This window comes from Lagenorhynchus albirostris, chromosome 1, assembly GCF_949774975.1.
Source record: "Lagenorhynchus albirostris chromosome 1, mLagAlb1.1, whole genome shotgun sequence".
In the NCBI taxonomy this organism is placed as follows: Eukaryota; Metazoa; Chordata; class Mammalia; order Artiodactyla; family Delphinidae; genus Lagenorhynchus; species Lagenorhynchus albirostris.
In genome coordinates this window covers 85,397,943-85,418,203 of record NC_083095.1, presented here as the reverse complement: position 1 = coordinate 85,418,203, position 20,261 = coordinate 85,397,943, and the positions used below count along the sequence as shown (strand labels likewise).

Below are 20,261 nucleotides of genomic sequence, written 5' to 3'. Positions count from 1 at the left end.
GGGCTCATGACTGGGCCGCAGGCTGCCTGCGGTAGAGACCGTTTGCAGCACCATCTGAAGGGCAGGCTGAGAGCTGGCATGGAGCCCCGAGCAGCGCGGCAGGCAGGCTCCAGGGGAAGCCTGGGGAACGGGACAGGCGCGAGGGGCATTGATTCCCTGGGCCCCAAGCTGCTGGCACTGGATGCGTCCTTGGAAGTTTCACATCTACTATCTCCGTGCCTGAGAGGTAAGTGGGAGTTTTTTCCTCAATTTAAGGCCCAGAGAGGGTAAGCAACTTGCCAGAGATCACATAGCTAATTAGTAGAAGCGGAGCCAGGCTTGATGCCCTGACAGCCTCCTGGTTCTGTTCACCCACTTTGGAGTCTGACTCCCCTGAGCCTTTCCCTCAAGGATCTTCATGGGCTTCCCCATGCTCTGCTCTGCTAGTGAGGCCTTTTCTAACCTTGTAGTCTTCAAACAGCTCTGAACGCACCTCCCTTGGGGTGTCTTATAGACAGTGGCCAAGCCCAGCTCTACTGCTAGGAGGAATACACAGAAAGCACCCCTTAGACCAGAAATCTTTCATCATTGTGGTCTGACAGGCTCCGTGTGGAGAGAGCGTTTAGGGGCCCCACCTGGGAGTCCCTCTGGGTTCCTGGCTCTGTTCCTTACACTGTGTCTGTTCCTCTGGGATCTCCCTGAGGCTGTCCTTCCAGAATCCCAAAGGGACCTGAGTTTCTCCAGGCTAAGCCTCCCTGAGCCCATCGGCATTGTCTTCCAGGAGGCCGGATGCACTGGGGGAACCTGCCCCCGAGTGCTGGGCCTGGGCTGCCTCTCAGCGTGGGTAAGGCTTGGTGTGTGCAGAGTGGCCAGAAGCAGGTGCCTCTTAGACCGTTCGGGCCGCTATAACAAAGATACCACAGACTGGGTAGGACTTAAACAACAGACACTTACTTCTCACAGTTCTGGAGACTAGGAAGTCACCTCAAGGCCCCTCCTCTTAATACCATCAGCTCGGGGGTAGGATTTCAAGCCATGGCAAGGAGGAAGGAGCAGGCATGGAGTCTGCTGCTGCAGATGGCCAACTCCCGGGCCAGGCTGACCGCTGTTCCTCCTTGGCTCTGCAGCCCCCAGTCTGAGCCCAGAGCTCCGAGCCAGACCCTTGGGCTTCCCGGCTGAGCGCTCTGCTGAGAGGGTGCTCGGCCCAGCCGGTAGGGCACCTGGGTGTGTGGGCGGGAGTCCTGAGCCCCCATGACTGGCACAGACGCTGCCCTCTTAGGCCCAAGGAAGGTCCTGGAACTCAAACTACACTGCTCAGGTGTGGGGCCACCCCCACCCTGTCACGGTCTCAGCAGTGACGACAGAGTCCAGACCTGAGGCTCCCTTTCCCCCCAGGTTCCCCGGCTGCCCCCACCCTCCTCGCCGAGGGAGACACGACTGCGCCGACAGCCACCCTTGGCCCGTGGGCTCCCGTAGAGGAAACTGCACGAGGCTCCCGCTGGCTGTCTTGCTCAGGCCAGACCCACGGTGAGTGTACCCGGCTTCCCTTTGCACACACCAGGAAGCCTCCCGGGTGCCCACACACTCTCCCCCTCCTTGCTCTCCTGTCCTTCCTCTCCAAGATGCAGCACTGCTTGCAAGGCGGCCAGACCCCTCCTGCACCCTTGCTCCTGTCCCCACTCTCTGTCTCCATCCTCCCAGCTTTTCCACAGTCCAAGGACTAGGTCCCTGCTCCAGGGGGGAAGGGGAGGAGCCTTACTATCCCAGAGAGCCCGGAAGTCAGGATGTCACCCAGACACACACCCGTAGACCCCAAGACCCACACAGAGGTTCACACACAGAACAGACCTACACACAGCCTTGTGCCTGAGGACTCACATCACAGCAGGGGTGGCAGCCAGTCGTGGTGTCTGGTGTAATTATCCACTCCTGCAGGACCTACAGCTTCCAATTTATGATTCAGATGATGTGCTGCTGAGTCAACAGGCCTTATCCAGGACATGGTGGCTTCTAAGGTCATCAGAGCAGCCATTTCTTCTGCTCTGTGCCTCCAGCCACGTGCCCAGGGAACAGAGGTGGTGAGGTACATCATGGGAACCAGTCATCTCCCATGCCCCCCACACATCATGGTCCCTCCTGCAGCTACCTCCCAGTAGCCACACCCCACATCAATGTTAGGAGGAGGTGTAGAGGCCTGGGGCACCAGTGCTTGGAGAAGATTCTCGGGAAGCTAGGCCCTAAATTCACTCCACCTCCCTGTTCTCCCAACAGGTCTGGGCCCTGAAGCGAACCTGCAGGTGGCACCAAACCTCAGGGCTACAAGCGAGGACACCCTCAAGGGGACCAGGAGACCCAGCTATCAGACCCTTGGGACCAACATCTGGAATAGACGGTTAGGAGACAGGCCCCACCAAGGTCCGAGCTTGCTGAAGTCACGCCATTAGCACTGGTCTGTCTTTGGCGCATCTGATCCCAGGTCTGGCCCACCCCTATCAATCAGTCATGGGACAGGAAGCAGCCCTTTGCCTGAGTCCCTGGGTGAGGAAGACAGGGGTGCTGGCTGTCACTGCCTGCAAGTCACCTGGGCAGGGCCAGGGCTGCAGCAGCAAGACCCACCCCACAGGCTAAACTGGCCACCTCTCTGCTTGGAGAGAGTGGGCCGGAGTGGAGTAGACACTGCCATGAGCTCACAGCCTGCTCTTCAGGGGAAGCCCAAGCTGACTTGCCAGCTCTATAAGGTGCCTGGGGAGAGGTTTTGTTTCCTAAACCAGTCCTTGCCCTGGGTAACCAAGAGGTGGGATGACCTGTCCCTTCTCGGAAGCAATGACAGTAATCTCCGTAATGCCTCACGTTTGTACGGGCCTCTGTAATACATAAAACGCTCTACTTTCACTCTGTACAGCTACTCAAGGTAGCAAGGAAGGGAAAGGACACGCAGGTCACGGGGTTTTGGGTGCGTACACAAATCTGGCCCAGACTGCCCCACTTACCCCCGCTGCCACGTCATGGAGACGAGGCCCCAGCCCGTTTAAAACCCTCAACCTACCCCAGGGTAGGTCCATGGCAGGGGTGCTGGTGGCTTCAGTGCCACGTCTGGGTGGTGCTGGGCACCTTCGTGAGCCCCTCAGAGGGCTGGCAACCACAACTGGGCCGTCCAAACTGCCAGAGGCTCTGAACTTGGGGATGATGGTCTCCACCCCAACTCAACCGGAGCAGTAAGGCGGCCAAGAAGGGAGCCTGAAAAAGTCAGAGGCTGTGGGGCTGGGGCGTGGCATCCTCCCGCGCATCACTCGGCCCGGCGCTGCCTGCGCCGCCGCACGGCCTCACGCAGGGCCTCCAGCAGCTGCTCCTGGTTGTTGCAGATGTTGTAATGCGTCAGGCGGAGCAGCTTGTCCATGTCCTCCCGGCTGTAAGTCACCTTCATGTAGTGGTAGGGGGAGTCGGATGAAGACAGGTTCACCTCCCCGGCCTCCTGCGCCTCGGCCGTCCGCCGGACCCCTGTGGAGAGAGTGCAGGCTGGCCATGGGAGGCAACCTCACTGGGGATGGAGGGCGGGTTTGGGGTCACCTGGGTGGAGGATAGAGGAGGGCTCCAGAGGATGGTGGCTCACCTGGGGCTGAGTACTCCCGGAAAGAGGCGTTGACCAGCGGGAAGTGCAGCACAGCAGGGGCATCAGGGTGGGCAGGGTCCGAGAAGAGGTGGCACTCCCGGGGCTGGCACTGCTCCTCGGGGCTGGGTGAGATGGACGGGAATGGGATGCCCTGCTCCTGGCAGAACCGATCCAGGATCTGCAGCTGCTGCAGGGTGGGCAGAAGAGGCATCAGCGGGATGGGCCCATGGGCTCCCAGTGTCCTCCACGCTGGACTGACTGAACGTGGAGGTCTGCTAAGATGCGGGACTGAGCGCCCAGATGCCAAGCCAGACGCTAGTGGACCCAACAGGCCAGGCTTGGTCAATGTTCTAAACCTGGCAGCCCTTCTTCTATGGCAGCCCCTTTGGTGTCAACGGAGCCGGGCTGCTAACAACTCCCAGGTCCTGCAACTGGGAGACAAAATCCTTCCCGGGACCAGCACAGAAACTCAAAGCAAGGAGTCCCAGGGGTTCAGGACCAAACAGGGTGCAGGTACGTTTAAAATAAAATACATTTTAAAACACTGCCAGCTTCCCATCACGCCAACTTCCTGAGCAGAGTAAGTGCCCCTGGGGGAGAGTTCACAGAATCCACAGCCTTTCATTCACAGCGTCGCTATCACGGCCCCTGAGTGTTTCCTGAGCACTCCAAAGCGGATCTCTCCAGAGTCAGGAATGTCGGGCCAGCTGAGGCCAGGCCTGGCATTGCCCCCCACCCCAAGCCTGCCCGATGCCCACCTGAAAGGCTCCATGGAGGTTGTAATCCAGCGACAGGATGAGGTCCACGTCCCGTGTGGGCCGCAGGAGGGGTGGGCAGCTGGTGTTGACTAAGTAGCCAACATCCAACAGGCAAAGGAAGGGTTCTGCAGGTGTCAGCTGGCTGGGGAGGCCATCCAGTTTGGTGGCTGGAAAGGTGGGCGGGGGGAACCGGGTGGAGAGCAGCTGTCACGGGTGCTAAAGGCACCAGCCCTCCAGCCTAATGCCAGCTCCTTGCTGCTTCAGAAGGAGGCTCTGCCATCCGGCTCCTGCCCTCTCCTGCCAAAGCAGCACCTCAACTCCCAAGGCTCCACAGATGGGCCCTGACCCCAACGTAAGGAGAGGAAAAGGGGCTCCCGCCCCAAGCCAGGCAGAGAACTGAACTCAAACGAATTGGGGCCCAGGGATTGGACAGTGCAGATGTCTGGACCAGGGACCCAAGGCTCAGGTGGCCATGGGAAGAGTTTGGGGAGCTGGGAGCCGGGGAGAAAAGCAATACCTTTCCAGGCAGAGAAGTGAGGATGCTGGAAATAGTCCTTGTGGAAAGAGAGGCCACGGAGGAAATTGTGGGTGGCCTGGGCAAGTGGACGCCGTGTCAGAAGGTCAGTGAAGAACTCAGCTATCCTGCTGGCCACTGTGGGAGGCTCTTGTATATTCAGAAGGGGGACCTGCTCCTTGTCTGCAGTCAAGGACGGGGGAAACAGGGACCCTTTATTCCAGCCTCTGTGGACTCAAACAATGGAGGAGAGAGCCACCCCACGCTCCCCAAGTACAGCCCCACTGGCTGCCTCTCCCATCCTTCCCGGGGAAGAGCCCGGGCGCCTACCCAGGCTGGCCTGAGCCTGTGCCCAGCGGTCCCAGAACTGGCTGGGCTCGGAGGACCAATACAAGCTGTCCTGGAGGCTGGCTGCGTACACGTTGCTCCAGATGCCTGAGGAGGAGATCCGAGTGGGAGACAGTCCCCCACCTCACCACACCCAGACCCTTCCCCACAGCCCATCTGGGACCAGGAAACGTCTCAGTGACGGAGCTGGGACAGTCGAGCCCACCACCGCGCCCAGGCCCCTAGCTTCTCCCACCTCCCAGACCTGCTCACCTTCCAGGAAGCAGATGCGGGACTCAGGAAGCCGCTTTATCAGGCGCCCCATGAAGAACTCGGAGCCGAAGAGCTCAGAGGGGATGAAGGCGCCGTACTTGGGAAAGCCGACCTCGTAGGGGGAGAACTCACACCACTCTGTGAAGAGCCACACAGCCTCACCACGGGGCCCCGCGTCGGGCAGCCTCGTGACCAGGAGGCTCAGCCTTGCTGCTGGCGCCCTGAGCGTGGCACCCACGGCCCTTGCCCCCATCCCAAAGCCTGAGTGACTCGGATAGGATGACAGGCTCTGGAAAGCACGGGACCTGGCCCAGAAAAGGGGGTGTGTTAACACCCACCTTCACACACAGGCCTGGCTACCCGTCACCCCAACAACTGTGAGAGCGCAGGTCACGGTTCTGGAGCTACTCACCCCCAAATTCAAAAGTAGTCAGGTTCCGTTCTTTGGTGTTGAGAGCACAGTAGATGGGCAGAGGGTTCTGGCCACGGCTCAGGGCCTCCCGCTGGTCTGAGAGTTTGTGGTCGTGAGGCTGAGGGAAGGTAGGGTGAGAAAGCCAGGGCTTCTTGGCGCCTTTCCCAGCCCCTGCGGCCCAGGGCCGCTCCCCATCTCTGGACCTCGCCCTGGCTTTGGCTGCCCCCCTCCCCACACCTCGTCATGCAACAGCGCCTCGTTGATGAGGGCCCACAGGGTGGTGAAGCAGGGCGGGTGGCCCAGGTGTGCACGCTCAGCCAGCTCCTGCTGGTACCGCCACAGCTGGCTGGGGGCCACCACGCCCAGCTTGCTCTTGGTCACCTGCGTCTTCAGTGACTCGATGGGCCCTGCCAGGTCCTTCTGAGACCACTCTGGGTCCTCATAGAGGTTGGCCAAAGCCCTGGGAAAAGCCAAAGCCAGGGGGATTGTCACTCAAGGACCCCCATCACATGCCTTGGGCTCTCTCTTCTGCTAGGACAATGGCCCAAAAGACACCTTCCAGCGTCCCCTTGAGCACCTTTCTCCCTGGCACGTGCATTCTCCCACCCCTTCCAGTTTGGTCAGAGAGGCCGGTGGAGTCTGAGAGAGCCTTACCACCACACCCTCCTATCACAGCCCAACTAGCCCACCCCCAGGCTCCTACACTCAAACTCACCAGGTGGAGCCCGAGGCCCCTGTGATGTAGGAGATGCAGTCCAGGAGGCCCAGCTCCTTCAGGCCCGCCAGCTGCCCATACAGGGAAGTCATGGCCCGGGTCCCACCACCAGTGGCCGCAACAGCTACCACTGGGATCTGGAAGAGAGAACAGCCAGGCTTGGAGAGGCCTTAGGGAAGGGGAAGGCCAAGCCACAGGTGGAAGAGGTAGCAAGCCAAGTGCCCACTCAGCTCACCCACAGCTAAGGCTAGTCAAGATCTGATCAGGGCTCTTGGGACCAGTTCTAGTCAGGTCTGCTGAGGAAGGTCTAGTCGGAAGTAGCCTTGCAAGGGTCAGGCTTGTCTGGTTTTTCAGAACTCCAAGAGAAATGGACAAGTTCCAAGCCTCATCTCCTCACCTCTAGCCCCTAAGAAGTCTGGGGATTGCTTTCTTGAAGCCCCAGGGCCACCTCTCTCCCTCTTTCTAGGAGAGGTGGAATCCCTAGGAGATGCCCCAGGCCTCACGCACCGCTCTGCATCTGATGTGATCAAGCTCCTGACAACAGCAAGGGAGAGGGAAGCAGAGCAGGGTCCAAGGCTGGCTCGGCACCAGTTCTAGTCTGGTTAGGGCACAACCAGTCCTAGCATCCAGCACTGAATCTGAGGACGCCCCCCAGTCCGGCCCAGTCCCCAGACCTCATCCTCCTGCAGGTCTCCATCCAGCTGCAGGGCCTGCTTCAGGGCCTTGGCCACCACCTGCTTCCTCCTGCTCAGGAAGGCCCGCTCCTCGGCACAGGGCCCGCAGTCCAGCCGCACTGCCAGCTCTCTCGGTCTGGGTGGGAAAGAAGGGACCGTGAGGCAGCTCCTGGCCTCATCGGAGAAAGAGAAGGGGGCCAGCCTGCCTGCCCCGGGAAGCCAGCCGCCACCCTTCTCTCCTCTCCTCTCCTCTCCCCAACCCTCGCCCCAGCTCCTGTGTCCCCATTGACGTGTGATGTGTGGACGTGAGGGGGAGAAGGTGAACCCAGACCCTGGCGGGGACACACTTGGGGAAGCAGCACAGCGGATTCACAGGACCAGGAAAGAGGTGACTGAAGAGGCTCCAGGGGGGACCCAACGCCATCGATCCACTTCCTCCTCTCAGCCTCTCTCCCTCACTCACCCAAAAATGACTCTAAAGGGGACAGGAATGGTGCTCCCGCCTCTTCATGGTGGGGAGCTAGCCCCCCAGGCATGTGCAGGGCCAGTGTAGGCGGCTCCTCCCATCTCCTGAGGGTTAACTGAGGCCCCGAAGGGGCGCGACTGCACTCCTCTTGGTTTCCTTGCCCCCTCTGTGCCTCTAACCACTGTTCCACCTTCCATCTGCTTTTCCAGCCAAACATTTATCAAGGGCCTCCCAAGTGCCAGGCACTGGGCTAGACACACACCCCTCTGACTGAAGCAGGAATGCATGTAAAAAGTTAACAGGAAGAGCCTTCATCTGCCAAGGCTCCAGCACCTCAGGCCCCACCCTGGGAGCAAACCCCTGAGCATCTCAGGATTCACGGTGGCCGAGCCTGCTAGGGGCCGCCCCATGCCTGCTCATTCCTCCAGGCTGAATGCCCGCTGCTGTCCCCCGTGACCTTTCCCAGTGCCAGCCAGCCTCTCACCCTTCTTCTTTTTTCAGCTCCACCTTCATCAGGGGCTCCTGAAAACCATGAAGCCTCCAGTCACAAAGACGGGACACCCCGTTTCCTTCAATCCAGCCTAAGCCATGTCCCATGACAGCCCCATGCTCCCTTGGGCCCCAGCCACCTCCACAGGGGCCAGGCCTCAGGCCTGAAGACAGGGATGCTCAGAGGACCCCTCTCCCCAGAGCCTGGCCTGGCATTTGTCCACGGCCTGGCCCAAGGACAGAAGCCGCTAGAGAAGCAGGCCAGCCCTTCAAGGCCTGGGGCCTGGGCCCACCCCACCCGTGCACATCTGGCTTTCTTCCTCTGGGTGACCAGTACCTGGGATGTAGGGAAGACACGTCTCACCACCTGGTCAGAGGGCAGTGCCCTCAGAGGCACCTTTAGCTGCTCTTGGGGCTCATCCTGCAGGAAGGATGAAGAGGACCTAAGAATCTCCACCCTTCCATTCCAGCAAAGCCTCACCAATTGCCCCAGGAGTGACAGAGAAGTAGCCGGAAGGGGGACAGGAGGCTGAGGTCAACCCCACACTTCCCAGGATGCCTGACACTGCCAGGGAGTGATGGGGAGGGGGCTCGGGGTGAGCAGAGGAACAGGCTGGCAGGAGGTGCCAAGGGAAGCAGGGTGGAGGGCTCTGCGGGCCTCAGCGCCCGGGACGTCCCAGTACCTGCAGGTGAACACTCAGCTCCTGCTCCCAGCAGGCCGGCCAATGGAAGCGGAAGGAGCCGGCGCCCACGGAGGCCTCCTGCGGACCCTCACAGGACCCAGGAACCACGAGCTGAACTCTGCCCTCCGACCCTGGAAAGAGGAACCAGGGCAGAGAGGCTCGGAATGGGATCTCAGCCCACAGAGGCCCCTGTCTTGCCTAAGGGGCCTGGGGGACGGGGCACCTCCCCCCCCACTGAGATGGAGGTCTGGCTCAGACCTAGGCTGGGAGATGGAGTCCCACCACAGCCCCTCTGAGGACTAAAGGGAAAAGCCCCAGCATGGATTCATCCCCTCACTCCTGCTCCTGGCTGAGAGCTGGGGGCAGCTAGTGCAAGGTTCCCTCCAGGGTCCCCTTAGAAAGGGGAAGACAAGGGCTGAGAGACGGCAGCTATCCCAGTGGTTCGGGGACTCACCCTGCTGGCCCCCAGCCTTCTCCAGTCGAACACACAAGCAGGAGAGCTCCCGGGCCTAGGTCATTAAGAGAGCCCCTCAGACTCGAGCCCCTCCCCTGCTGGAGATGCCACCCTCCCGACACCCTGGTTCTTGCTCCTCAGCACCTTTTTACCTTGGCCCTGAGTCACCAAACATTTGCTTGGGGTTGTAGCCTCTGGAACTAAAATCCCAGCCGCTCCTGCCCCCTGCCCCCAGCAACAGCGCTACCCGACCCCCGTGGTGGGCCCAAGCTTCAGGCCCAGGGAGAAGGGTGAGCACAGGGCACGAGGGAGGGGTTCCAGACTCACCACCAGGATGCCATTACTGACGAGGCGCTCAGCACAGTCGGTCCTGGAAAGAGCCCCCAGTGACCCTTACCGAGAATCCAGGTTCCCATCCCCCAAGGAGGTCTGGGCTTTCCTCCTCCACCCCTGATGCCTCCCAGGGAAGGGTGTCAGCTCTGGGTGCGCTGGGCTCTCTCCTTCCCAGAAGGAATCACTCCCACCCGGGAAGTGCCCCATGGCCCGACTTACAGATTCTGCAGCCGAAATTCAACTTCCAGCTGCTCCTTGCCCTGTAGAGAGAAAGAAGCAAGTTAGAAACAGTGAGGAGTACATGTGTGTGTAGGCCCCAACCCAGACACCTGGGCAGCTGCGGTCCCAGTGGTGAGGAGAGCCACTGTCCACCTTCCCTGGACTGCTCCAAGAAAGCTGCCCTTGGCTCAGGGGACAAGACAGAGGGTCGGGGACAGGACCGCTCTTTGGTGGACAGTAGCTCCTCGCTGACAGAGGCCTCTGGGATGCTAGGGAAGCCTGGACCACTCACTGGAGAAGAAAGCCATGTACCTGACCACCCTCCAAAGCATCCCCTCCCCACAGCTGAAGCCCTCCGCTGCCTGCACACAGCCTTGCCTGAGGGTTCAGTGAGAAGCTCTCACGCCGGGACTCCCCAGCCCGCAAAGTCCCCACGTCAAACAGCACCAACAACAGAGGGTCATCCTTGGTCAGAAGGTCCTGGTCAAAGACTTTGAACTGCACGATGTTCTGAAAGGGGAACAGAGTAAGGGGGCTGCAGGAAGAAGGGGTGGGACAGGGGTGGGTCAGGGAGCAGGGCCAGGCTGATGCCTGCCCACCTTGAGCTGGGTGTGGATTCGGAAATGAAAGCTCTGATTCCAGATGGGGTTTCTGCTGTTCTTGACCACGCGCGTCTGGAGCTGGTGGCTGGAGGCCGAGGGCAGCCAGAGAGTCACGTAGCAGTCAGAGGGGGTCACTGTGGGAAGGAAGAAGGAGCACCTGGTGCTGGCCAAGAGCCCTTCCCAGCCCAGCTGCCCAGAGCCCACGTCCTTCCATCACAGGCAGCCCCAGGAGACCTAGAGACCCAGGGAATGGGGTTGGGTCGGGAGGCAGGAGGTGCAGGCCTGACCTCGACGTTCCATCCACTACCTCCTCTCAGCACCCTCTCTGGGACCCGCCGCACGCCCAGCCCTACTTGCATCTCTTCCCACTGTCCTGCCCCACTCTGAAGCCAGCTGCAGAACCACTGCCCTCTCTGGGCCCAGCACTCACATAGGTCCTTGGAGGGCAGGTCACGGGCCTGCAGGACATGAATGGTGAGCAAGCAGGTCCCAGGCACCTTTGCCTGCAGAGGAGAGAGAGAGAAACAGGCTTACTACAGGCTGATGGGCCCAAAGGGGAGGCTGGGGTGACACCTTGAGGCCTAGTCCTGAACCAGAAGGACCAGCCCTGACCAGCCACAGGCCTGTCCTCCACCCACCAGAGTCCTGAGCCTAAAGGCGGCTGTAGTATCTCCTGATGACGCCTGCCTACACTTACACAACATGCTGCACCGGTTCTGGTCCAAGGGCTTCATGTAGATTAACTCGATTTAATCATACAACCACCCTATGCATGAGAACTACTTATTATGACCAACCCCACAAGGAAACAGAGGCACAGAAAGGCTAAGTAGTTGCTTGCCCAAGACCCAGGGCCAGGACTGGAGCAGGCTAGCTCGACTTGTGCTCTCCACTCCCACACCTACCTGCTTCCTTACTCTTTCCACCCCACAACCCTGGCTCCCCTTTACTAAGCAGTCTTGAGGCTGGTCTTGGGTGGCAGAGGGGACCCCTGGGCAGCAAAGGGGGTGTGGATAGAAGGGCCCTGATGGAACGGAGTCCAGGGGCAAAGCTGGAAAAGCTCACCCATCATGCCCTAAGCAACTGAGAAAGAACACAAGAGCGGCCACTTCCTCTGGGGCCCCAGGACGGCAGCTGGGAGCCTGAGTTCTCAGGGCCCAAATCCATGGTGCCAGGGAGCTCTGCCTAGAGCCCATTTCTAGGGCAGGAAAAACACAGAATGATCCTGCTTCCCAAGACCCTGCCTTTTCCCTGGCTTCTGCTCCCTGGCCCTGTCCAAGGCCGGCAAACAGCTGGAGAAGCCCATAGCTCCCTCAAGAAACAGCATTAACCAGACCCCGCAGGGACCAGTGCCCTAGCAGGTCTTACCAGAGCCATGAGGCAGAGAGTCCTTGGGAGGAAGGAATGGCGGGCAGCACCTGCAGGACTGAGGACTGTCAGCTTTCTCACCGAGAGCCAGGGATGTCCCAGGAGGCCTCGAGCTCCTCCCTGGTTCCTGCCCACCGCTTCAGCTCCACCCAAGCCCCACACCCACTCCTGGACCAGCCGCCCGTCCAGGAGATGAGACACCTTAAGCCCACACAGAGCCAGTGACACCCTCGTGATGAGGGCTCAGCACCCCCACAGACCCATCCTCTCCAGCCACCGCCCGCTGGGCCCCACAGCCCTGCTCTCCCTGCCTGGACCTCGAGGAGGGGCCCCCAGGAGAGACTGCCGTCAGCGGCTGAGCAAGAGGCCGCGGGGGTCTGGCTGGGGTTGCGGTTGAAGGGGCTGCTGAGGTCTGGAAGGCAGGGAGCGGGCCCCAGAGTGGCAGCAAACCCGCGAGCCGCGTCCCCAGCCCCAGGGCCTTCCACAGCCTCCTGGTGCCAATGTGACAGAACCGCCCGGTCTTCACTGAAGTGCTTGGCCAACCTGAGGGGAGCGCCCCGGGCCCCAGCGTGAGCCGGCAGGGCTGTGGCTTGTTCTGTGAAACAGCCCTTCAAAGCCACGTGCCGGGCTGCCTCCACCTTGGAGCTGGGTGCTGGGTGGCAGCCAGGGAAGGGGGCTCTTCCGTCCCCAGCGCCAGGTTGGGGCAAGGGGGCGGGGGGGGGTGGGGACAGCGAGTGCAGAGACCCACGAGGGACAGGGGTTTCTGTCCCCTATCTGTGCCTGCTGTGAGGGAAACAAGGGCAACCCTTAGGGAACAAGACCCCACCAGCTGCCGTGGAGCTGAAGGTGGAGAGCAAACAAGGCCAGAGCGAAGCTAGCGAGAGCTTTACAAGCTCTCCGTCAACGAGCTCCGTGCCACAGAGTGACAACAGGGCTGAGGTCGGCCTGCTTGCCCCAGAGAGGCTGTGACAGCGGCCGGGGACAGAGGTCTCGGCTGCAGAGATCTCCTCAGGCCCCGGCCCGGACCCAGCCCTCACCCCCAAGCAGGGTCACCCTGAAATGTTTACCTGAACCTTCCAGCCCTCACCAGACCACAGAAGGCAACCACGAGGGAGCCTTAGCACATACGTGAATCATAGCCGCCTTTTATTGAACGCTTCCTCTGCGCCAGACCAGTGCCATCCTTACAGATACCAGCCCCAACACGCCATGAAGTAGGAACGATCGTTATCTGTTTTACAGACAGCACACTGAGGCTGTGCGGCAGTAACTCGCCCAAGGTCACGGCGCTGGTGAGGGGGTGCCGCACCTGAACCCCGCTCCTCTTCCAGAACAGACTGCTGCCTCACCTGTGCACCAGCTGCCTGGGAGACCACACCCAGACCTGCCTGGCGCCTCCTGGTCCTCCCGATCCTCTGAAGCTGACCCTAAGCCCAGCTGGGCCAGCAGCCAGCACCTCTGACTCCAGATTGCCTCTCGAGGTGACTGGCTCAGGAGGGGCACGGCCTTTTCCGTAAGTCGTCCTTGGCGATGTTCACCAGGGCTCGGTCAGTTGAGGCCTGAGGCCTTAGTGAGGGAGTCAAGCAGCTGGAAGTAACTGTACTTGAGGTCATACTCCATGTCGTACCAGAAATTCACTGTGGAGAGAATGGAGACCGGAGCACGAGGGTCCCCCTTCTAATCTAAGCTTCCCCACACACCCCCCCGGTGAGCTCGGCAGCCCCTCACCGGCCATGCAGCCATGGGACTGCTGGACGTGGTGGAACCACAGGGCGGGCAGATAGAGCATCTCGCCAGTCTGCACGGTGCAGTGAAGGGCCTGGGCCTGACTGTAACTGGGGTACTCAGCCAGATCTGGAGCCAAGGGGTCCAGTGGGATCCAAGGCACCTGGGAACACAGCAGATTCCAGGGAGTAGGCCCAAAGCCCCCAGGCCCTCCAGCTCTGTCCCTGGAAGTAAACACCATGGGCCCTGCCCTGCTTGGCACCGGGAGGCCCAGACGTAGGGATTCTCCAGAGCAAAGCACCACCTCCCCATCTCTTTTGTGCCTGTTCCTCAGAGCCCAGGTTCCTTGCCTCCCCGCTCCCGGGGCCCAGGAACAAAGTAGACACCTTCTCCATGGCCTCTTCATCCACCATCTTGAATGAGCCCTCTTCGGTTAGCTGGTAGGTTGCCGGTGTGTACAGCTCTGAAGCCAGAGGGAGAAAGCTATGGGCACTCTCAAAGAGCCTGGAGCTTGCCCACCACTCCCACTTGTTCCCTGGGTGCAGGGGCAAGAGGGCCAGGAGTCCTAGTGCAGCGAAGACACTGTGTCCACACCTCAGGCCTGGGGTCCAGCCCGCCCAGGGCTACCCACTGCCCTCCCTCTACTTTGGGCCACCTGCTCCCCGGCCCCTCCAGGCTGCATCCCCTACCATAGGGGATGAAGGGCCGGTCGCTGGGTGGATGCAGCAGGAAGTGTTTCTCTCCCGAGACCACACAGTAGAGGTTCTCATAGTGGTCCTTATGCACTGCTGACACAGAGGGCCCAGTGGGCAGGGTTAGGAGGGGGCAGACACTCGCACTTGGGGCCCTGCACCCCAAGACAGCTTACAGTGTGACAGAAGAGCAGACAAAGTCAGAGGAAGCTCGGGGGATGCCAAGGAGAGGAGTCTGGCAGGCATTCAGGCATCTCAGATCTCTGCCTGCCAGGGACTTGACACCAGGAGGGGAATTCACACAAACAGGGTTCTTCTGAGTCTACCCCTGACTTAGCTGGCCTTCAGTGCTTTCTAGGGACCTACAAGAAACAGGGTCCCCCGCGTCCAGTGCCGCGGGCACCTTCGCCCACCTGAGCTGCTGGGGAAGGCCCTCTGTTATGCCTGAGCCCCAGAATCCCAGGAGAAATCTTAGAGATCAATCAGTCCGACTTCCCTGCAGGCCAGCCTTCCACTCTCCGCCTTGCCTTCGCTCCCCACAACCTCCTCCCCACCTTTGTATTCCCGACACCTACATGATGTCACTGCAGCTGCCTCCCCCAGCCAGAAGTTCACAGCATCAGGCATCTTTCCTGTGGGTCAGAGGAAAGAGGGCGAGTTAGGAGAGGCCAGGCTGGGAACTACCACCACACAGTGATGCTGGGCCAGGACCTGGGCGGGGAGCAGAGGGGCCCCAGGAAAACGGCAGGGAGAAGGGGCAGAGGTGGATGAGCATGGCGAGGGGCCTCTGTTCCCTGGAGAAGGAAGGGCAGCCATCTTCAGTAGTTCATCGAAATGAAGTCAAGGCCGAGGGAGCTGACCCCGTGGGGCCAGGAGTGTGGGCCGTCATCAGCAAGGGGAGAGGCGCGGCAAGCGGGGCTGGCTCCCACCTTCCCACTTCTTCCCTGCCCGGGCCCCACCTCCACTCACCCAGCGCCTCAGAGGCCCAGGGCACGTGGGGCTCCAGATCAGGCAACAGCTGGGGCAGCTCGGTGAGGAGGTTGGAGCACTGCTTCTGCACGTAGAGGACCCCGGGGTGTTGTGCTCGGCCCTCCAGCACGTCCAGCACACAGCTCAGGGGCAGGCGGCGCTCGGCAGGCATCACAAACCGGTCCCCTCGCACGGCATCCGCGTAACCATCTGGGGTCACCGCCACACTCACCTCCGCGGAGCCCGCCGTGGCTCTAGAGGAATGGACATTCAGTCCAAGCCCAGACGCCCCAAGGCACCGCCCACACTCTGCACCCAGGGCAGCCCCCACCTGAGGTAGGGGAGGGACCACTTCTGGAGGGCTGGCCAGTGCTGCAGGGCATTTCGGATGATGCAGGGCCTGTTGGGGCAGACCCAGTCACGGTAGAAGTGGAGTGGACCCGGGGGCTTGTCCAGGTAGGGCACAGCAGGAGGCACGCTGAGCTCTGAGAAAAAGAGGCGGGGGAAGGGGGTTGAGGCCAACAGTACCCAGTTGCTGCCCCACGGCCTGCATAAGAGATGCCCTCTCTGGGCAGTTCACTGTGTCACCAGGCAATGCCTATAGGTGACCAAGGGACCCTGGACAACCAGGAATAGAAGAATGAGGAGGGAAATTAAAAGGAGAAAGTGTGAAACACCCATAAACACACCAGGATGGGCCCTAAGAGTCCACAGGGCCACGGGCTGCTGCTCAGCACACAACCCAAACCCTCCAGGGGGCCACATCCGGCCCTGCACAGTGAACCCCTGGCTTTCCTACTCTGGAGTGGCCAACCTCCTGGCATCCATTAGGAAAGGCAGCCATGGAGGCAGTGTCGGGAGCTCCAGAATTAGTAGAGCTGAGGCCCCAAGGCCAACGCTTGTAATGGGTGGGCCAAGGTTCTGAAGAGCACCTAAAATGTGCTGAGGACTTGGCTGGGCCATCGTGGAGGTATTAAGGGATGATTTGAGCATCATCTCAAGAAGCTTACAACCTAACTGGAGAGACAGGCTGCCACACAAAACCATCGGAAGAAAAGTAAGGGCTGAACTGTCTTCTGGTCTTACCGAACAGCATCACCATCCTCAGACACCCAGGGCTGCCATGTGTATTTGGGCAGATCGTGTGGTGCGCCACCTGTGCAGAGGTCAATAGTGGCCCTGTGTCACCCTTAACAAAAATCTCTTCTTATTTACTTATTTATTCATTTATATTTGGCTGCGTTGGGTCTTCGTTGCTACGCTCGGGCTTTCTCTAGTTGCAGTGAGTGGGAACTACTCTTTGTTGCGGTGCGCAGGCTTCTCATCCTGGTGGCTTCTCTTGTTGCAGGACACGGGCTCTAGGCGCGCGGGCTTCAGTAGTTGTGGCTTGCGGGCTCAGTAGCGCAGGCTCAGTAGTTGTGGTGCACGGGCTTAGCTGCTCTGAGGCATGTGGGATCTTCCTGGACCAGGGCTCAAAGCCGTGTCCCCTGCATTGGCAGGCGGATTCTTAACCACTGCACCACCAGGGAAGCCCCCAAAATCTCTCCTTTTCAACTCTTTCTTCTCATTCCTGGTATCCTACTGATTACCTCTAAGTCCTGTTGATTCTACCACCTATGTCTCTCAAGCCACACACACCCCTTTCCTCTGCTGGTAACCACATTCAAAGTTAGCTCATTTGGGTCCTCAAATGTCACTTTGATGAGGCTTCCCTCTCTGGCCACCCTTTTTAATATTGTAACCTGCCCCCAACAATCTTTATACCCCTTCCCCTCTTATTTTTATCATTTCTCACTATCTAACACTATATATTTTACTTATTCCATTTGTTTATCGATCTCTCTTGCTAGAATGTATGCTCCATGAGGGCAGGGATGCTTCTTAGTCACTGATGTACACCCCCCAGGACCTAGCACACAGTAGGTGCTCAGTAAATATTTGCTTAATGGTTGAATATAAGTCTCCAAAATCTCCTGGCTGGATGATTGCTGCAGTGAACTAACTGGTTTCCTTGGCTTAATTCCACTCCTTCTCAAAGCATCCCCCACCCTGGCCCAGTCATCTTCCTAAAATACAATCTCATCTTGTCACACCTCTAGTAAAAAGTCCTTTGACGGCTTACCACTGCTCCTTACAAAATACAGTCAGCCTTGGCACACACATTCAAGACACTCCCGTGATGAGGCCCAACCTACTTTTCCAGGCTGGTTTCCTCCTGTCTGGTGCCTGCCCGTCAGCACACACTCTACTCAGGTGGTGCCAAACGTTGTTCCTGCTGCTCACTCACACTGGAATGCCTTCCTCCTGGCTTTTATACAGGGCATCGGCTTTGCTGTGTTATTTTCATCCTTGCGGTCTAGCCTGAATGTCTTGGTCCCCAGTGGGTGGTTACTACATCCTATCCCAACAGCCACTGCACTCATTTCCACCTCCGAGGTCGCGCTCTCTCTCATGACCGCGTCTCCACGCCGGTCATCTGGGCCTTGCCATCAGCTGGAAAGTGAAATGTCTTTAGATCAAAAATTGAAACTGAGTGGGAAGACCCTGGTGGTCCCCGGAAAACTGAAAAGGAAGTATGCTTCCTTCACTGGCTCAAGAGGCAAGATGGAACGTGCCAGGTAGATAAGGGAGCGAGGGCGAGGAACCTGCCAAAGGGCCTTCCCAGTCATGCCAGCCCATCTAAGCAGTCACCCGGTGGGGCTCAATAAATCTCCCTGGTATTCTTACTAGGAGTCTTAAAATAAGTGGACACTGCCTTTTTTTTTTTTTTTATAACCCTTTGTACTTTCTGTAATTATTTCAGTTTTACTTTTTCACCGTTTAATAGATTTCCTTTAGAGAATGGCCACTATTCCCTCCTGGGGCTTCCAAGTGAGAATTTCAGAAAGGATCCAAACAATTCCTCTGGTCCAACAATTCTTCTGCTAGGAATTTAACCAACAAAAACACACATGTGCACAAAGGCTCTGCTCCAGGCACACCAGCCTCCTCACTGATCCCTGAACACACCCGGCACACTGCCACCATAGGGCATCTGACCCACGTGCCCTCTCCTGGAAAGCTCTTGTCTCTCAGAGGTCTGCTCGGCTCCCCTGCTCCCCTCCTTCTTCAAGCCAGTGCTCAGATGTCGCCTTATGGAAGAGGCCTACCCTGACCTTCTCATTTCAACCTGTAACCTGCCCTCCACCCCACATCCCGAGCCTCCTCATTCTGCTTTACTTTTTTACCCCAAAGCACTTATCTTCTAACCCAAATTTTTCTACTATGTAATTTATTCATTTAGTGTGCCTATGGTTAATTATCTCCTCACTTAGAATGTAAGCTCTACAAGAGTAGAGATTTGTTTTGTTCGCTGATGTATCCTAAACATACTGAATGGAGCCTGGCACACTGAAGAGCTTACTAAGTATTGGTTAAACATTCGTTTAAAGTATTGGCTGCAGTATTGAAAACAATAGACTGGAAATGGCCTAAATGCCTACCAATAGTGGGCTGATTAAATAAATTACAGCATTAGTACACAGCAGAGGTGGAAAAGACTGAAAAAGACTGAAGTAAAGTGATATGGAACGATTTTCAAGATACACAGTACAGAAGAGTGCGCTTAACAAGCTACCATTTGCATAAAAAGCGAGATATAAGAGTCATAGGTTTGTGTGTAGATATTAACAGAGTATTTCTGGAAGCATGCATACTGGAGCCTGGAATGGTAGGGAAGCTTACTTTACATTGTGTTGAGTCTGCTGGGGTTTTATTTTTTTGTTGTTTTTTTTTTTGCGGTATGCGGCCCTCTCAGTGTTGTGGCCTCTCCCGTTGCGGAGCAACAGGCTCTGGACGCGCAGGCTCAGCGGCCATGGCTCACGGGCCCAGCCGCTCCGCGGCAAGTGGGATCTTCCCGGACCGGGGCACGAACCCGCGTCCCCTGCATCGGCAGGCGGACTCTAAACCACCGCGCCACCAGGGAAGCCCCGAGTCTGCTGTTTTTTAAACCATGTGCCCATGTCACTATTCAGTGATAAGATACTGCTTAAAAATAGAAAGAAAAAAAGGAAGAGAATAAGAGAGAAAAATAAAAACCAATTCCCTAGTGGCGCAGTGGTTGAGAGTCTGCCTGCCGATGCAGGGGACACGGGTTCGCGCCCCGGTCCGGGAGGATCCCACATGCCGCGGAGCGGCTGGGCCCGTGAGCCATGGCCGCTGAGCCTGCGCTTCCGGAGCCTGTGCTCCTCAACGGGCGAGGCCACAACAGTGAGAGGCCCGCGTAGCGCAAAAAAAAAAAAAAAAAAAAAAAAAAAAACAAGCAGGGAAAGAGCCAGGGATCTCCAGTACAGCTGCCTCCAGTTCTCCCAAAGCTCTGCAGTGCTCGCAGCTTGGAGGAGTCTTTTCCTCAAGGAAGCGATCCAGCAGGGGTTCAGAGAGGGAGAAACCTTAAAGATTTCACAACAGGGAAGGGTGGGAAGGGCAACAACAGAATGCCCCAAGTATTCGGTGCCGGCTGACGGTGGGAAACACAGAACGCCACCAGAGTAAAGACTGGGCCGGGTCTTGGGAATAATGTGAAGAGTCACCCCAAGAAGCCACGAAAGTGCGGGAACACGGAAGGAGGGGAGCTGAGGGCCCACCCAGGGGGCTGGGACACGGGGCTGCGACACGCGCGATCAGAGAGGGGCCGGCTACCAGTCACGTGCACGAAGTTCCGCACCCCTTGAGGAAAAGAAACACGGTGCACTCTGGTGCCAGTAGCCCAGGAAGAACCAGGGCGCACCCGGATCCGCGACCCGGTTCCCGGCAAGCCCAGGGCCCCTCCCGCATCTCGTAGTTGCTCTGCGGTCGACGAGCCACCCCACTCACCCCTTGCCGCAGCCGGGAACTCCCGTAACTCCCTTCGCACAGCGTCCAAAGCCGCGTCCGCCATGATGACGCCGCCACCGCCCCTCCCTCCCTCTCTCCTTAAGACCTCGCCCCGGGCCCGAGGCCCCGCCCTTCCCTGCGGCCTCAA

At 58.8% G+C, this 20,261-nt stretch overlaps 2 protein-coding genes across 6 annotated transcripts in view; one reads left to right on the top strand and one right to left on the bottom strand.

Annotated features, from left to right (window-relative positions):
- SPTBN5 (spectrin beta, non-erythrocytic 5) overlaps positions 1 to 10,464 on the top strand; it is a 54,431-nt gene extending 43,967 nt beyond the window's left edge. The window contains 3 exon segments of the mRNA XM_060164298.1: positions 36 to 1,506; positions 2,251 to 4,102; positions 8,230 to 10,464. Of these exon segments, the coding sequence (XP_060020281.1) occupies positions 36 to 152 (117 nt within the window). The 3' untranslated portion in view covers positions 153 to 1,506; positions 2,251 to 4,102; positions 8,230 to 10,464.
- Positions 2,826 to 20,200, bottom strand: LOC132519755 (cytosolic phospholipase A2 beta-like). Of its 5 annotated transcripts, XM_060147979.1 has the most exons (25): positions 20,114 to 20,200; positions 15,594 to 15,747; positions 15,263 to 15,516; positions 14,869 to 14,925; positions 14,291 to 14,386; positions 13,988 to 14,064; positions 10,939 to 11,011; positions 10,506 to 10,642; positions 10,285 to 10,416; positions 9,907 to 9,947; positions 9,682 to 9,724; positions 9,355 to 9,409; positions 8,901 to 9,031; positions 8,555 to 8,638; positions 8,213 to 8,250; positions 7,263 to 7,398; positions 6,589 to 6,725; positions 6,111 to 6,333; positions 5,874 to 5,991; positions 5,462 to 5,599; positions 5,192 to 5,296; positions 4,865 to 5,044; positions 4,348 to 4,514; positions 3,590 to 3,776; positions 2,826 to 3,477 (listed from the first exon to the last, which is right to left on the bottom strand). In XM_060147979.1, the coding sequence occupies exons 1-25, from the start codon at positions 20,175 to 20,177 to the stop codon at positions 3,266 to 3,268; spliced, it is 3,039 nt and encodes a 1,012-aa protein (XP_060003962.1). In that variant the 5' UTR covers positions 20,178 to 20,200; the 3' UTR covers positions 2,826 to 3,265. The 5 variants fall into 5 exon arrangements, 2 of the variants coding, with proteins under 2 accessions (XP_060003962.1, XP_060003968.1); XM_060147985.1 differs by lacking the exons at positions 13,988 to 14,064; positions 14,291 to 14,386; positions 14,869 to 14,925; ... (1 more) ...; positions 15,594 to 15,747; positions 20,114 to 20,200 and adding an exon at positions 11,877 to 13,409; XR_009540278.1 differs by lacking the exons at positions 2,826 to 3,477; positions 3,590 to 3,776; positions 4,348 to 4,514; ... (12 more) ...; positions 9,907 to 9,947; positions 10,285 to 10,416 and adding exons at positions 11,574 to 11,706; positions 11,877 to 13,107; positions 13,226 to 13,513; positions 13,605 to 13,764 and having other exon boundaries at positions 10,579 to 10,642.
- Between the last annotated feature and the right edge of the window lie 61 nt (positions 20,201 to 20,261).

What these genes read in the sequence shown, in the direction of transcription:
- LOC132519755 (XM_060147979.1), bottom strand. Translation starts at nt 20,177, where the DNA reads ATGGCGGACGCGGCTTTGGACGCTGTGCGAAGGGAGTTACGGGAGTTC. An exon ending in GAAGGCTGGGGGCCAGCAGG is followed by an intron (nt 9,032 to 9,354) that starts GTGAGTCCCCGA and finishes TCCTCTTTCCAG; the next exon opens with GGTCGGAGGGCAGAGTTCAG. An exon ending in GAGCTGAAAAAAGAAGAAGG is followed by an intron (nt 7,399 to 8,212) that starts GTGAGAGGCTGG and finishes TTTCCCACCCAG; the next exon opens with ACCGAGAGAGCTGGCAGTGC.